Source organism: Colletotrichum acutatum, assembly GCF_030867785.1.
Source record: "Colletotrichum acutatum strain CBS 112980 chromosome Unknown BDZ83scaffold_3, whole genome shotgun sequence".
In the NCBI taxonomy this organism is placed as follows: Eukaryota; Fungi; Ascomycota; class Sordariomycetes; order Glomerellales; family Glomerellaceae; genus Colletotrichum; species Colletotrichum acutatum.
Genome location: NW_026848997.1, coordinates 59,750 through 76,426, shown reverse-complemented (window position 1 = coordinate 76,426; position 16,677 = coordinate 59,750). Strand labels below are relative to the sequence as shown.

At 52.1% G+C, this 16,677-nt stretch overlaps 6 protein-coding genes across 6 annotated transcripts; 3 read left to right on the top strand and 3 right to left on the bottom strand.

Moving 5' to 3' along the window:
* Positions 1 to 4,483: 4,483 nt before the first annotated feature.
* On the top strand, positions 4,484 to 6,408 carry BDZ83DRAFT_565242 (ferric reductase like transmembrane component; the record flags this gene model as incomplete). The annotated part of the gene is made up of 3 exons (XM_060503729.1): positions 4,484 to 4,951; positions 5,059 to 5,280; positions 5,347 to 6,408. The coding sequence occupies 3 exons, from the start codon at positions 4,484 to 4,486 to the stop codon at positions 6,406 to 6,408; spliced, it is 1,752 nt and encodes a 583-aa protein (XP_060371226.1).
* A 1,159-nt stretch (positions 6,409 to 7,567) lies between these two features.
* BDZ83DRAFT_746586 (Yippee/Mis18) lies at positions 7,568 to 8,038 on the top strand (the record flags this gene model as incomplete). The annotated part of the gene is made up of 2 exons (XM_060513294.1): positions 7,568 to 7,666; positions 7,805 to 8,038. The coding sequence occupies 2 exons, from the start codon at positions 7,568 to 7,570 to the stop codon at positions 8,036 to 8,038; spliced, it is 333 nt and encodes a 110-aa protein (XP_060371225.1).
* Positions 8,039 to 8,579: 541 nt separating this feature from the next.
* BDZ83DRAFT_746585 (uncharacterized protein) lies at positions 8,580 to 9,924 on the bottom strand (the record flags this gene model as incomplete). Its single annotated transcript, XM_060513293.1, has 3 exons — positions 8,580 to 8,847; positions 8,905 to 9,782; positions 9,841 to 9,924. The coding sequence occupies 3 exons, from the start codon at positions 9,922 to 9,924 to the stop codon at positions 8,580 to 8,582; spliced, it is 1,230 nt and encodes a 409-aa protein (XP_060371224.1).
* Positions 9,925 to 10,952: 1,028 nt separating this feature from the next.
* BDZ83DRAFT_746584 (uncharacterized protein) lies at positions 10,953 to 12,014 on the bottom strand (the record flags this gene model as incomplete). Its single annotated transcript, XM_060513292.1, has 1 exon — positions 10,953 to 12,014. One exon carries the CDS (start codon positions 12,012 to 12,014, stop codon positions 10,953 to 10,955), a length of 1,062 nt encoding a protein of 353 aa, XP_060371223.1.
* A 2,225-nt stretch (positions 12,015 to 14,239) lies between these two features.
* Positions 14,240 to 14,710, top strand: BDZ83DRAFT_746583 (tRNA-splicing endonuclease subunit Sen15; the record flags this gene model as incomplete). The annotated part of the gene is made up of 1 exon (XM_060513291.1): positions 14,240 to 14,710. One exon carries the CDS (start codon positions 14,240 to 14,242, stop codon positions 14,708 to 14,710), a length of 471 nt encoding a protein of 156 aa, XP_060371222.1.
* A 119-nt stretch (positions 14,711 to 14,829) lies between these two features.
* BDZ83DRAFT_565173 (alcohol dehydrogenase GroES-like domain-containing protein) lies at positions 14,830 to 16,300 on the bottom strand (the record flags this gene model as incomplete). The annotated part of the gene is made up of 7 exons (XM_060503719.1): positions 14,830 to 14,926; positions 15,030 to 15,122; positions 15,188 to 15,216; positions 15,272 to 15,833; positions 15,887 to 16,033; positions 16,091 to 16,145; positions 16,219 to 16,300. The coding sequence occupies 7 exons, from the start codon at positions 16,298 to 16,300 to the stop codon at positions 14,830 to 14,832; spliced, it is 1,065 nt and encodes a 354-aa protein (XP_060371221.1).
* Between the last annotated feature and the right edge of the window lie 377 nt (positions 16,301 to 16,677).

Sequence of the window (16,677 nt, the reverse complement as noted above, 5' to 3'; positions counted from 1 at the left end):
GTGTCGTCTGAGTCAAGGCCCGCGCGGGCTAGGACCGAGGAGATGACTTATCCCATGTCCATCGATCATGCAAAATTCAGAAACTGTACCCGACTGAAACGTCATCCCGAGAGCCTAGGGCGAGAGAACTCTGGTGTGTCGTGTACACGCGCATTGCCAGGTATAGGTAGGCACGCCAGCAGACAGCATCGATGGCAAATGGCAAACACTTGCTGTCGCGGTCAGATTCCGAGGATAGTCACACTAGAAACCGACTTGCAATTTAGCAACGAGACATTTTCGTTTTCTGCGGCTCGAAGATTATATTTTGGAAGCGCGGCAGCGCATTTGACGTACACAGAACCATCGGCGGCTGCATGTTTGACCAACCCAGGTACCCCTTTGATTTCCCCGGGATTGGTGGGCGTTGGAAACCTCGGAGCTGAGTCTGGCGATAGTCAGGCGGGAAAGGTAAAATAAGGAAAGAACAAAAAGAACACTCAAAGAAGCAAAAGATGAAAAGAAACACGTTGGAGACCAGTAAGGCACAAGACGTATTTCCTGCCACGATTGAAGCTTCGCGTGGATTACATAGCCCCCTACGGCCAGTAACATAGGTGGTGATGGTCCAAAGTCCGCTCACTTACATGGAAAGCAAACACGAAAAGGGCCACCGTAGTAATGCTGATGCGGAATGCATAGAACAACATCTAGCATTGACTCTCTTGGCAAACGAAAACTTCTTTAGCGGGATACGGGCGAGTTGAGCTGGCAAAGGCATGGCGGGCCGGGGGATCTGTGTAACTCCAGATGACGATACCATGCAGTGGTTCAGGCAGTGACTGAGGTCGATCGCAGTCTGTTTTCATCGTTTGCTCGCATCTCGCATCAGCCCCAGGGCTACGCCGCCACGCCGCTCCTTCGGGAGAATGCTGCGTCGTGCAATGGCCTGGTTCTCGTTGGTTCTCGTTGGCTTCCGCCGTGCATCAACCCCCACTCTCCCGCCGTGTGGCCGACCACATCCCAGACACGGCACGTTGCAGACGGACAAGTATAGCCGAAGGGATCGGGTCAGGTTGCTTCAGACAGGTGTAAAGTGGGCGGCGAGTCGCTCGTCCTGGCTGTTTTAGTCGAATGTGACGATGTTGTGCAGTGATCTGGCGCCTGGGTCGGTGTCAGAAGACCGGACGAAGAGCGCAAAGACAGTGGGCAATAAAGATGCGGATGAGACGCGGACCCGATCGACGGGGCATTCGGTGACTCCTGGTGTAGTGGTGTGGGAGTGTTTCCTGGATGTGTCCTGGATGCGCTCTGTAAGATTGGTTTAAGCCCTCAGTTTCGGAGCCATGGAGTTATTCGACTGCATAGGTGGTGGTTGCGGGCCTCCACCGGTGCTTCCTTGGTGTGACAGGACCGAGACGCACAGTAACCAGCTCCTGCATCTTCCCATTCCGACTTGCGCAATTGGACGCATGTCGTAATAACAAATTGGCCGTTCGGAGACCAAGGCTGGTAGTGCCAAGTCAGAAGTTTGCAGTGTTGGTGGGATGATGGGGAAAAAAAGGGTAGGGTATCGGTTGTTTACGCAGTAGGGTAGTCGCAGCCGGCCGGTTGAGTTACAGTGTACTCCGTAGGGTAGATACGTACACTAAGGTAGTAGTCTAGCACGGCTGAGCAGCCCCGTTACTCGTGGCCAACTCCACCGGGGCTGTGCCTTGATTGGCTTAGTGCAGCCTTGGTCTTGGGAGCGGCTTGTTTCAGAGGCTTTCTGGAAAAGTGGATTCTCAGATCGTTTTTTATCTTCGTCTTCCAACATACTGTACATAGTGTACCTGATCTGTAAGGTACGGAGTTAGGTAGGATAAGTCCCTTCTCTTGCTGCCAGCCTGCGTGTATGCCACTGAACAGACTTGACGGGAACATCCTGTCGGTGTAAGATAGTTAGCCACGCCAATCAAAGCCTGGGTGGGTGTTGGCTCTAACATCTTCGTACAGACACAGTCGGACTGGGTCTAAGGACGCTCGCAAAGGCCATCGATATCTAGATGGATGGAAATGACAAGAACAGGCAAGAATCACAAGACCACCATCTTTGCCCGTGCTTCTGCGTCGTGTAGAGAGTCAAGGTTTAAGAAAAGACACACCGGCTACGGCTACATCGTATAAGAGAGGCAGTCCTGAAATTGTCCCCTGGATGGGTGCGCCATAAAGTTTCCCTTCTTCGGATACCCTTCCTTTTGTGTGCCGTGTCTTACAGTGTACGGAGCACTCTGTACAGCAGAAGTGCTTGTTCGTGACTTGGCACACAACTTTAGCCATGTGTTCCGTTGCATGGCTACTGGCATGCTATGAATAACGGCGAGTCGGCGACACCATTGTTAAATGGGCCTTGGCCCGGTGTGCGTGCGGTGTGGTAAGTTGTAACTGGCTATGGTCGATGGCGTTGAGTTAGGTTGTGTGAAGTGTAAAGTGCTAGCCCCTGACTATCCGCCTAGCATTGGCCCTTCCACGACACCAGCTCACCATCTGCAAGGTACGAATAAATCTTTCAGCCAATCAGCTTCACAACCGCCAGGCTCAGCCAGGATCAGGTGCCATTGGAGCCAGGAAAGACACTCATCATAAGGCAGGGAGGGCATGGCAGAGACCGACAGACCGACAGAGTTGTGTGTTAGAGACAGATAAGGGCCAGACAGACACCCGCGGCCACGGCATCGTAGAGGCCTGAAGGGGTAATAGGTCGGGTCCTTGCCTTGCGTCAGCATATCTTATCAAGTTATCGTCGTCTCCCATCCTTCGAAAATGGAAATGGAAACGTGAAGTTGGAAAGTGAGGGGAGACTTGGAAAACAGTACGTATTTCCTAGTATGTGCCTTTCGGGCAACCTGGAACCTGGAACCCCACCTCTTGCGCATGCAAGCCCCTGCATCGTGGCTCCCTGACCTGCTGCGGTGCGTCCTTTCAGTACGTACCTTTGATCATGGTAAGGTAGCACCTCGTCTATCCCTACCGCCTGTCGTCCTCTCTTTCTCACCTCAATGTCATCCCGTGCCTGTCAGCGGCCCTTGTTGCTCTGTTAGGTTCTCTGCCTCTCCTGTGGCCCTTCTCCTTATTACTAAGGAATCCGATCTCTCAGCTGCTCTGGTCACACACACGCACACACACCACGCACTCCCAAGCGCGCGCGCACACCCACACACCCACACACACACACATACACTTTCTCCTCCCCTTTCAACTGCCGTACGAATGCCGCGTACCAGATGGAAGTCCAACTCCCTTGCCGATGTTACCCCTGTTTGCCTGTCAACATGCACCCTGCAATCGCATAGTCATGTCCTGCCCTGCATGTCCCGAGGGCCGCGCCTCGTCTCGACTTGACTTGGCCAGAATCTTGCGTAATGTCATGTGTTCTCTGTTTCCAAATTGACAGCGCCCACTGTGAATGTATCCGTACTCCAGAGTCATCGGGTGGAATATCCGTAGCTGGCACCCTGCCCTTGCGGTCTCGTCTCTGATGACATGTACATACTTCGTATCCTAGGTCAACTGTGGATGTAGTGCCTCGGAGCGACTGGGAAGCACTTCCTTTTCTCTCTATCTGGGGACATCCACATTTGCGGAGAGAGCAGTCCCTCCTTGTCTTGTGGAAAACGGTGTTTTAGTCTCCATCAACTGGGCCGTATCAGTTCACACACCTCCACTCACACACTCTCGGGTGACGGCCCACACGGTGCAGCCCTCCCAGAGAGGATCCAGGAACGCACCATCTTGGGGCCCGGGGTCGACTAATTCCTAGTCGGACTCCCCTTTGCCTTGCGCAAGTCCAGTCCAGTCATTCCCGTCCAACTAGTGAACGTAGGTACCTAGGGTAATGTGAGTTACGAAGTACCTAATTATGTACCTCAGTGGTATGTCTGGTATCCGTACTTACATCACTGATATCTCTCGCCTCTTATTCCTCACAATTTCTGCTCCCTCTCTCCCCTCTCTCTCTTTCCTTCCACTCCACGGCCATTTGTTCTCTTCTCGTCTTTCCCTTTCACAAACTCCCTTGTCTTACCAGACTTGGGTTGTCAGCTGACGTCTCTGGCCCAAAGACGTTGAATTTCTCTTTCCACTGACGCCCGTTCTGTTTTTGCATTGACTACATTTTTTGACGCTTCTTTCTACTGGCCCACCCCTTTTGGAAGTACCTATCGTGCCGGCTTCGAAGATATATTCCAAAAGACGGGAAAGAAGAACGAAAAACTAAAACACATAAATCCATACGACTTAGTGTCTGATCAACTGCCTCGACCAATCTCCTTGTAGGCGACTTACTCTCGACAACGCGCAAACGAGCCACCTTCTCTTTCGACTTCCGGTACATTTGCTGTGCAACTTGGGGGCATATTGGAAGTAGGACAACCTATCACGACGACGGGTCAACAAAACCTCACACACAAACTCTTTCTATATATTCTGGTCTAAGCCTTTCATATCTTCGAATCAAACCTTCGCCATGGCCGCTGGAGGCGCAACGAAGTCTCCCGAGGAGCAACAGGCAGCTATCGACGCCGCCAACGAGAACGTCTCCCTCTCCAATTACCTGTATTACATCTGCGCTGCCATTGCCGCAGCCGTCATTATTTGGAGAGTATGGACCGTCATCGTCAGATATGTTCGTACCGTTGCCTGTCTCAACAACGACAACCAGCGCTACTTTGCCCAGTCGGACTCCAAGGTCTCCTGGATGAAGAAGAACATCCTCTACGCCCCGGTCATGAGCAAGCGTCACAACCGCGAAATCCAGCTCAGCTCTGCCATCAATGTCGGCACCCTGCCCAGTCGACTCCAGCTTCTGTTCCTGACCGGTTACTTCGCCACGAACATTGCTTTCTGTGTCATTAACATCCCCTTTGCCGGCTCTTTTGCCGCCGCTGCCTCGCAGCTGAGGAACCGAACTGGTACCTTGGCTGTTGTGAACATGGTGAGTCGCAAACACCTTGTCCTAATGATCGAGTCTTGATAGCAAGGAAACTTGTACTGGTCAGGCCCGAGACGACACTCACTCAGTAAACACTAACCGGAGTGTAGATTCCCTTGTTCCTGATGGGTGGCCGAAACAACCCTTTGATTCCCATGCTTGGCATGTCATTCGACACCTTCAATTTGTTGCATCGTTGGTTCGGCCGCATCGTCATTTTGGAGGCTCTTGCGCATACACTGGCTTGGATGGCCAACACTGCCAACAAGAGCAGCTGGCAGGCGGCTATTACCTCAGCAACGACTGTTCCCTTCTTGCTCTTTGGTTTTGTTGTAAGTGGGAAATACGCCCCAAGTAGTAAAATGACATTGAAATAATGAGGCTAACCTTCATGAAAGGCCACTTGCGCTTTCGTGGCCATCGGAATCCAGGCTTCTAGCCCGATCAGACACGCCTTCTACGAGACGTTCAAATTTCTTCACATTTTGCTCGCCATCACGGCTGTCGTTGGTACCTGGTACCATTTACAGATGAAGGCCCTGCCCCAGCTAAAGTACATGTGGCCCGTAATCATCTTCTGGGGCGGTGACCGTGTCTGGCGTGCTTGGAGGGTGTTTTACGGCAATGTCGGGCACGGAGGTAGCAAGGCTCTCGTCGAAGCTCTTCCCGGCAACGCATGCCGTGTTACGGTGACGATGGCTCGACCCTGGACCTTCGGACCCGGCCAGCATGCCTACATGTACATGCCGTCCCTCAGCTTGCTGCAGTCTCATCCCTTTTCCGTCGCTTGGAGCGAGGAGGCTGAGGATCCTATGGCCGAGAAGGGCTCCCTTAACCGTCAAGATATTCTCGCCATGCGCAAGACCACCATGTCCTTCATCATTCGCGCCCGCACCGGAATGACCGACACACTGTATCGTAAGGCCGCTGCTTGTCCCGAGGGCAAGATGACTACGACATGCATGGTGGAGGGACCTTATGGCGGACTGCATAGTATGCGCTCTTATGGCACGGTGATGCTGTTTGCCGGCGGTGTTGGCATTACTCATCAAGTACCTCACGTACGCGATCTCGTTGCTGGCTATGCGAACGGAACTGTCGCCGCAAGAAAGGTTATTCTCATCTGGACCATCCAGAGCCCTGAGCATCTCGAGTGGATTCGACCTTGGATGACGGAGATCCTCGCCATGGAGAAACGCAGAGATGTTCTCCGGATCATGCTCTTCGTCAGTCGGCCCAGATCAACCAAGGAGATTCACAGCCCTTCGTCTACTGTTCAAATGTTCCCTGGCCGCCCCAACATCGAGACGCTCATCAAGGCCGAGCAGGAGTCACAGGTTGGAACCATGGGCATCAGTGTCTGCGGTCCTGGCGCTCTTAGCGATGAGGTGCGCCGCGCTGTTCGCGATCGCCAGCACGATTCAGCCATTGACTTCAACGAAGAGGCTTTCTCGTGGTAAGATGAAAAGGGCATGCTCGCGCAACTGCAGCAGAGACGCAATGGGGTTTCAAGACGTTTTGCGTCAGGCGAAGTCGACGTGCTGCGAAGCAATACAAATCCACAAAAGAGCAAAGGGTGACTTATTACCTTAGTATGAGGTTGCACCGTACCTGCCTTGCGCGAGGCACAACGGGTTAGTTCAATGTATATATAGGGGATCGATTTAGACCGTAGTTCTATGTATATGTGATATCACACATTTCATGTATCTAAAAGGCATAGTGGGGAATCCCGTGCGAGATATGTCACTGAAACCCAGCCCACCTTGACTTACCTTCAGGTAGGGGTATCCATATGTAGTGTGCTGTTTCCGTGGCTTGCTTAAGGTACCTACCTTGGTTGCCTTACCTAAGGTATGGTCGGAATGTCACCAGTGCACTCCCAGTGTCATGTCCCCTGTCGACCATCCCGGCTCCTTCACCGACCCCTCCTTCCGCCGTTGCCTTCTGTCAGCTAAGGTAGACCAGCTGCTGCCTTTCTAACCCTCCTCGTCCTCCGCATTCTTTGATGAATAAGATTCTTTAATCTGCATCTTGACGGCCCAAGACGGAAACAGCGAAATAGCTAACAGATCTCTGGGCTCAACTTAACACACAAAAGAAAAGTCACCCAGCCTGGCCCCAGTGCTTCCCTCAGAGGTCCAGCTCAGCTCGGTCCCCACTCCAAGGAATTCGAACGTTGCTGACGTCCGTCGCACATCGGACTGGTGATTTCAGAAGGGTCCACGGCGGGCGCGCTTCAGCGGGCTATCTTATCTCTCCCGTCTACCTCAGCTGCACCCTCACCTCACCTGAGCATTCGCCGCATCCATCCGGCCTGGGCACGTATCCCCTTCCCGTCTCCCGCACACCCGCCTGCCCTACACCCTTTTCCGGACTTCAAGACACCTAACACGTCAACCCGGAAAACCTACCTTCACGTTATCTCCATTCTGTCCTTCGGTAAAGCGCTACGAGGAGGTAGCTCTCCTTCTTTCCTGCGACTTTGCAAGAAGCATATCGACAACAGGACCAAATCCGAAGCTGCCTGCCGCTATCGAGTGGCAAGGCTTCACGACCAGACACAACCGTTCCGTCTCCCACCGTATCCTGCCTGCGCAGAAGGAGGCTTTGCACAATATGGGGCTGGCATACAATACGTACTTGAACAGTAACAAGGTCTACGGCTGCAAAACATGCAAGGCGCATCTGTCGAACCATGAGGACATCATAAGCCGGGTATGTTTGATCGCGATATTCTCTCCTCACTGCTGCATGTCGCATGATCCAGCAAGCTTTGGCCCGCGCAAGCAGACGTCGCCTCCACTTCTCCGGTGGCTCTTCGTGTACACGTACTGACGGTTGTGTCACCAATAGAATTTTCGAGGCCAGCATGGCAAAGCATACCTATTCAACAGCGTCGTCAACATCGAGACAGGCGAGCCCAGCGAACGAAACATGACGACCGGACGACACATCGTACGCGACATCACCTGCAAGCAGTGCAAGGAGACTGTTGGCTGGAAGTATGATAAAGCATACGAAGCTACGGAGAAGTACAAGGAGGGCAAGTTCATTCTCGAGGCTGAGCTTCTTTGCAACGTCACCTAGATCTTTCGCGTGGCAAGCAAAGCTTCCTCAGGGGAAAGGGATATTGTGTTGAGATATGGCGTTTGAGCTCAGTTCGTCGGGTTTCTTTTCGGGGGCAAAGGCACCATGCTGCCTTACATACGGGCGGCGTTTCTTGGTGTATAGGACGGTCTTCATTTGGGGTCGATCGCAGCGCCTGGCCAGGCAGTCGGGTTTCATCTGACTGCGTGAGAGCGGCATGTACTTGTCAGTCGGCTGTCAGCTGATCCCTCAATTCTGTCAGCATTCACACCTCCCGCTCAACCAAGAAGTCAGGAGATCTTTATTTAGGGTTGCTTTGAAATATGGCATTGGTGTTCCTCATTCAGTCTTAGTTGGAGCACAATAGAGACGATTCGTGTAGTGCAGCTGAACCATGTCTTTGAGTAACCAATTCTCGTACGCCTAGAATACAGCCGCTTCCATACCTCTATTTCGATTCAAGCTACAATCTGAAGCAGAGACTCTGGCCAAAGGATGAATACAATCACAGCCCAGCTTTAACATACCATGCCCCTGCTCTTCACTGGTGTTCGATGGGCTCCTCCGGAAGTAGTTCCTCCACCTCTTCGTCAGGGACAAGAAATCGGAAAGGGGGTTGCACAATTCCGTTGAAGAGGAAGGTAAAGTAGACAAGCAGGCCAAATCCAACGACTTGCAGCCACTTGAAGGTCTCCCAATGGAGCCCGAGGGAGACGATCCAGATGAAGAGAGTTCTGCACGTGTCAATCGTAGATCTCGAGGTAGCGCTGACGCTTCTGGTGACGGAGAGACCAAAGAAGTTGAAACCACTGCAACGGAGCACATTAGTAAATCGTCTACTTGTCAGGTAAAAGGGATTGACGTACCCGATACTAATCATGATCAAGATGCTGGAAATCCCGATGGCTCTGTTCTGCGTGAGTTGCCTCCAGCCCTCGGCCATGTCAAAGTATCCGTAGCGCCCAGCATCAGTTTTCCCGATAGCTAGGTGCAAGACAATCATGCCAATGACGGTGACAGTAAAGCCGAAAAGACCTTCGAACCCAACAACACGGATAGGTTCGATGGATGACCTTTCCAGAATCCATTCTTCCAAAACAAACTGTGTCGCAGTGAAGATCTGAGCGCCGGCAATGAGAAGAACACCCACAACAGTCAATAAGGCATTAGACTCGGGGGAGCCTTCTTCGACGTCAGCCTCATTCGTGCTCTCGTGGTAGATGGCACCAGCCAACCCAACAATTGCGACGCCCGTGACAACGCCGACGAGGGACAGCCATTGGAACAAAAAGAGTCTGCGCTTGAGGAAAATGACGCTGAACACTCCGACGAAGAGAACGAGGGCGCCGCGAGTCATTTGGTAGATGGAGGCCGCAACCAACAAAAGACCAATGTTCATCAGCGTTGTACCGAGGATATCGCAGATGGCTGGGAGCGCCAGTAGCAAAATACGAGGCCCGCGTAGGATAGCACCGCTTTCCTCTTCTTGAGGCTTCGGGCGCCCATCCACGTTGCCGACAAGAGGAGCATCTGCATTATCGGCATCATTCGTGTTAACGGCCTCGTAGCCGTTAGACGTGGGGTTTGCTCCAGGTCCGTAGCGACGATACAGGTTCATCAAACCAATAACCAGCCAACAACCCATCTCTCCCACAAACATCTGTGCGGTCTGGAGTACAGGTTGGTTAAAGTATGCCCGTTTCGTGAGGTCCTTCGCATCGCAGTTGCGGACGCATTGCATGTCCTATTGGGGGAAGCTGAGTTAGCGTCTGGGTTTCAGGAGCCAAGGAGTGACAACATACCTGATACTTTGTGAGAAGGGTATTGCAGACGCCTGTCAACAGCATCATGCCGACAAGAAAGGGGATAAGGGCCCGGGAAGCCATGTTGAGCGAGCTGTCGAACTTGACCGGCGAGACGACTATGGGCAGGTAGAGTTGTGAGAGACGAGATGGTGCAGAACCGAATATATCCTTTTCCAGTCACCCCTGTAATATCGATATCAGAGGAGACTACTGTTGGGAAATACGCAGCCGGGGGAGGCTAGAGGGAGGGGATATGTGCTTTGGACAAGCACAGCAGCAGTCGTCGTCGTCGTCGTCGGCGTCGTCGAGATGAAGGTTGATGTAACGGTTGTAATCGTCTGGACGTGGCGGAGGTGTTGAGCTGAGCGATGGAACGAGCCGCTTATCAGTGGATACCTAAGGTGGACGCCGGTGGTCGGGCTCGTACCTCGGGTACCTTCTGTGCTGTGCTTAGGTGTCGGAGTACCTCAGGAAAGCCAATGTCACTTCCGCAGCCCACCCGGCTCCCTGAAATGGATGCTCGCGGCCCCGTGCCTATGCACCTTCTGACTTCTAATCCGCTTCCAAGCTAGGTACCTGGCTTTTGGTCGTTTAGCGTTCCGGAGTTGGTCACGCGTCCATGTGAGCCTCTGACCGGTTAGCCGCAATGTCAACCATCAATGTGCCTTACCTTAGGTTGGGTCATGGTAAGCCAGAAGAGTAAAGCAACCGAAAGGGAACTTTTGTCACGTAATTTTCTGCCTCGTCAGTGAAAGAGGAGAAGGTAAACCCCAAAGTGATTTGAAAGTGGTCAGTAACACATTTGTCCCCTTGAGTCTGATGAAGATGGCAAAGCCGCTTTGACCATGCGTGGAGTTTGATATAGGCCTTGCAAGCGACATCGTTCAGAACCACATTTTCATCAGTTGTTTTCAGCATCCACCTGCCCGTTAGGATCCCCATACGATACACCATAATTGGGAGCCATCTTTCGCTCCAGACCATTGACCGAAATGATGTAGCACCGTAGAAAGCATCATTGTCACTTTCAGCAGATAAAATTGTCATTGCGTATTGTATTACTCTTCGTGTGTAGGTATCTCATCTGTGGCTCAAGCCCACGTAACCCCTCACTTCTTTTCCTTGGGCTTCTTGTCCTTGATGTTGTTGTAATGATGAACTCCCATTTCCTTATCCTTTGCCAGACGCTCCTCATCTTCTTTGCTGAGCGGCACGCCTTCAATGCTCTTTACTTTCTTACCCTCGAAGAACATCATCAAGCCTCCTATGGCAGCCGCCAAACAGGCGAGCGCAACGAAAAGACCAGTGGACCAACTGGGTCGATCAAATCTGTTCATTCCCCACATGAAGCCCGAGAGAACACACTGCAAGAATGTATTCCACACATTGAACCAGATGACAAAGTCCATTTTCCAAATTGCCGTTGGGGGTGCTCGAACTCCGGTGAGGGGTGCGTTTGGAATAGCTTTCTCGGGGTGCGGGATGTGCAACACAGGACGTTCGTTTGCCAGCTCCGTGACGTTTTCGGGGCCAATATGGACGGGCAATTGATCAGACCCAGGCAAACGGAACCATCCGCGGTGTATTCCCGCAAGCCGGCCAAGAGCTTCAGATTTCTTCAGAATGCGATATTGCATCAAGAAGTATAAATCACGGAATCTCCACGGTGCCAGTCCGAAACCTGTGACGCAGAACAGAGCATTCAGAATCTGGGAATCCCATTCGATCCACTTGCGCCGGGGGGAGTTGATATCATTGCATGTCGGGTAGCACATGGCCGGGGACGCATTACAAAGTAGCAGAAACAGCATACCGCCCCAAGCAACAACGTTCAAGCCGTAGAGAACGACAAAGAAGCCGAGAGGCGTGCAAGTGTAATTCCAGAACGCTTTTGCGCCAATTTTCATGGACTGCGACTTGGTGTGTGCGGGTGGGAAGTGATAGCCGTTGTCGTAAGGTTCGTACAATTCGTGCTCTGCAGTGGCCACTGTAGCGGAGGCGGCACTGGTTGGTATTCTTCCTTCAACATCTTGTTTCTTGTCTTCATGATGGTTGTTGTTGTTGCTGTCGGAGAACTTCGTCTCGGTTGTGGATTGATCAGAATGAGGGTGGTCCAGCGGCGCGTTCCTGTCCTTCTCGCTGCTGTCCAGCGAAGAATCTGGGCGAGACATTGCGGCAGATTCTAGAAGCTTTTGTTGCTGTTTGACGTAGAGGCCTTTGGGGCCTTCTTTCCCTCGAGACGTGTTACTGCTGCTGAGCCAGGACGAATAGCAAAGTGATTCGGTATAGCCCGCTACAGATTCGTGAAAGCGCGCCGTGCGATCCGTACAAACAAGCCCCGTGTGTCGACCGCGCGAGTGTTTCTGAACCGGATTCGTTCGAGTATGCGATGCTGGGTTGAAGACCAGCTGAAATGGTAGATGACGGTTCGATAAAACAACGTAGGAAAGAAAAAGTCTGCTGCGATAGGTCCTCCTCGAAGAGCTTTTGTCGAATAGCGATGTACCGCTAGTGTTTGTCGAAGAGATGAACAATGAAAGACTGACACAGCAACCCGCAAGACCGAGTAGTTGGCAGAAAACTGCTGCTAGGAAGCAGCGACAAAAACCGGCGGGGTTAATAAAGGGTATCTGTGAACATCCGGCCTGGTAAATGGGAAAGGCAGGTGGCGCGACGTGGGAGAGGAGTGATTCGGAGAATTCAATCAAAGAAATAAAACAAGGTACGGCGGATGTCAAAGACGTGTGATGTGGGGGCCGATGTCGAAGAAAAGCAGGAGAAAAGGAAAGAGAAGCAAGCCACAATGATGAGCCAGGGTCGGAGGATATAGCAAAGTGCCAGAGAGTTCTTGGGGGAAAGAAACGGGCTGGGTCTAGACCTCTGATGGTGGAAAGGGGCGGAACATGGGAAATGCGTAATAGAATTAGACGCTAATAAGCACCGACCTTGGGAAGGAAGATTGGACTTCCATTGATGGACGGATGGATTCCCCGTTTATGCCTGCCCTGCTGGATGGTACGCCTGTGCCTTCAAGGGGGGCGGCCAAAGTACTCCGTCCAGGCGTGACAGACTGCTTCATTGTCAGTTCTGTCAGAGGCTAGAGTAGAGCCCGTTTGCCGTGGGCTACAGCCAATAGACGCTGGTACGCATGGAAACGCTGGTGTCCATCTCAAATGATCTTGGGGCAGGAACCACTAAACAGCCGTCGCAAATCTGGACCCTTACGTCAATACGCGTACGATGGACCGGGAATACACTTTGTTAGGTACTTTGCACGACCACAGCCACTGCAGATTGTGTGACAATACGCGCAGTGAGGTCAGCGACACAACCACACAACATGCCTTTAGGTACGTACTCATGACGGGATCCGAGAGGGATGTGCACGTATTTGCCCCAAACCTTGGCTGCTGGTTGGCTCGCTTTGCTGTCGGTTACGTAGGTTGACCAGGATTATCAGAAGTGGACCGTGGATGCCGATGAGCTGTGCTTTGCTCGTCGGTTTTGTCTCGACTCTCGAGAGCATTTGAATTTGAGTTGCCGGCCTGCCGATGGATTCCTCCAAACATGTGAGCTCTGACATTCTTGTATATATGACGATTACCACGATAGCTCTCCACCTCTCATGTTCAAGTGGTTGGGAAAGAAATACAATATCTTGTTCTTGGGAATACCACCAGCCATTCCATTCTTAATTTAACTGAGACAAGCCAATTATGACGGGTACAAAACCGCTGCTGTGTGCCTGGCTAATAAAGACCAGCTTAGCCCAGGAGAGAAACAACACAGCAATTTACAAGCCTCAGAGCAGGGCTGAGAATGGGAAACGTAGGTGTGGCTTTGACAAGGCATGGATGTTATGCACACTTCGGATCGTTTCGCTCCCTACTTATGACGATGACCACATCCACCCGGCAGAGAAGTAACGCTTGACTACCTTAACAACAGTTGAGCACGGAGTAAATTCGCCAGGACGACTCTTCTCGTCTGCTCCGTCTGCATCCAAAGGCTAAACTGGGTGGTTGGTTTACATAGGTAGGTACCTAAGGTTCCCACCTTACGTTATGAAGATCCTGAGAGAACCTACCTGCTCAATTCGCTGGGCTCAAAGTACCCATATACAGCAGGCGACTCATGAGGAACCTTAAGCATCAGTACATGCATGAATGAATCGCTTAATGTATATGCATATATCGAGGACCCTGCAAATCGTTGGCCAAGGAACACATCTGATTGGCATACTGGCAGGCTTATTGGAGCCACTTCTCTTGAGAACCTTGAGAACTCTTCGACCACAACCGCAACAACTTCCTCGGTGACTTTGGTTTTCTCAAACACACATCACGCCCTAGCAACTCCATTACTTCAGCGCCTCATCAAAGTTTGACCAGCGGCAATGGCAGCCGCAGAACATCTTACCAACCTTACCGATCTGGTCCTTGACAACCTTCGAGATCAGCATGACTGGACTGATGTTGAAGTTCGAAGTGACGGGAAAAGCCGACCGCGTCCCATCATCACCGGTCTCCCGCCTAACAGGCTGTATATGCACCCAGACGAACAAATCGAGGCCTTGGAAATGGAACAGACCGCCGGCAAGCGCTCAAGCCAGGCCTCCGAGTATGAGTGGGTTCTCCCAGTACATCTGAGCGAACAATGGACTCTGAGTTCTTTTGCTACAATCTTTGACTCCATCGACACTCTGCCACGAAAACTTGATCCGGAAAGCACCATCGATGGACCCCAGAAGCGGGATTGGCGTGGCACAGATCGTCAGAAGAGACTACTCCTTGCCGTGGTCCATGACGATTCGACCGTGTCTTATTACCTCATTCACGACGGTATTGTCAAGCCAAGACAGAATTAAGGCATTGATCCTATATCTATTTCAACGTTCCATCACCGCAACCGCAAACTCCATACTGCCCTTTCATCATGTTGAGTAGGGAGGCGACACCTTTCTTGCTACGAGTTTTGTGCTCTCAATCAAGGAGTGAAGATAACCTTTTGGACCTTCATCTGATCGAACAGTGTATATCCCTCGACCGCCTCGCTCAATGGCATAATGCGGTCGAACATAAACCTAACCAATGTCAGTTGCCGGACGAGGAGAAGCAATGAGGGCGCGAATGTGTGCTCCAATGACGCGGGAAAAACCCTAGTCATGGGATATGGTCAGCACTCACCCAAGTTTGTCCTGCTTCTTCTCCAAGAGGGCGAGAGCCTCGGGGAAGATGGCCCGGACAGGACAACGACCCATCTGCAGCCTCAGGTTTTTGCTATGGAGGCAGTCAGCACCCTTCATGCCACCGACTCTCCGAGCAGTTGTCAATATCACGCTCACCCATACGCTTCGGTACCGGTCCATGGAATCTACTTCTGTATCAGCAAGACGAACCGCAGCCTCAAAATTTGGATCAATACGGACCTCGCCATTGTGGACACCAATGCTAGCAATGACACCGAATGGCCTGATGATGTCGAAGGCAGTTCTGAGAGCTGGGCTCAGGCCGACAACCTCGATAACGACATCAGCTCCACGGCCATCAGTCACCTCCTTGATCCGCTTCTCCATGCCTGCACGATCAGTCTTAAAGTTCAGGGGCTCGGCTCCGAGGCTTCTAGCAAGCTCCAGGCGACTGTCTACGCTGTCAATGGCAAAAAGATGCTTGGGACGGTACTCGAGTGCCGAAATTACGGCACAGAGGCCGACGGGTCCGCAACCAATGACAACGGCGGTGGCATTCGATCTTTCTTCTTCCTTGAGCAAGTTGAAGCCAGATTTGGCGCCGAAAAAGCCGGTGGGGAAGATATCGGCCATGAGAACCAGGGCATTGTCGGAGATGGTGGTCGGGGCTTTCATGGCCGTTCCATCGGCATCAGGGATACGCACGTATTCGGCCTGACCGCCATCCAGCGCACCGCAACCAAAGAGTTTGCTACGAGCACAACGGGATGTGTACCCATTCTTGCAGTAGAAACATTTCATGCTAGGGAAACATGTTGGGGGTTTATTCGGCGTGGGAGAGCGAAGAGGACTTACCACGACGAGGTGAAGGGAGAGACAACCCTGTCACCAATGTTCAAGGAGGTCACAGCAGCGCCTTTTTCGACAACCGTACCGGTGAACTCATGGCCCATGATGAAGCCTGTCTCGGATGGCTGGTGGCCGCGGAAAACATGCAGTTCTCTGGGATGTGTGTGAGAAGGAAGGAAAAAGAGCACAGTGGACTAAGGAGTGCCTCACGAGCCGCACAGAGCCGTTGCCTGCACCTTGACAATTACGTCGCCATCGTCTTGGACTGTGGAATTGGTCAGTGACAACTGAAGGCTGACATGAAGGTCATCGGGGAGCAGAAAGGTGTGCAAACGAACTGGTAGGGATTGGGCGTTGCTCAACGGATACAGATTGCGGTCCGTTGAAGACAACGGCACGCATGGTTCCTGAGGTAGACATTGCGGAGGTTTGTTCGGGTAGACTTGGAACTGGATCACAGTGAAGGCGTTGATGGAAATACGAGAGCTCTCGGATGAGAATATTCGAAAGTCTCCAGTGGTTGTGGCAGTCTAAGCAGAGGTAATGAGGAGCAATAAGAAGCCGAGGCACGCAGCCAGAAACACAGTCGTATTGGTCCTCGGTGATGCTGGATGATGTGGTTGTGAGGTGTGGTGAGGCACAGTTTGTATGCACGCCGGGCCAATCACCTCGTCCCCGCTCCCATTGCCGTTCATCGGAGCATCACTGTGCGAGTGAACGTGTACACAGGGCGGGCAGCTGACGTGCACGAATAGAGATGAAGTGAAAAAGAGGAACAAAATCTGCCTACCCCGCGC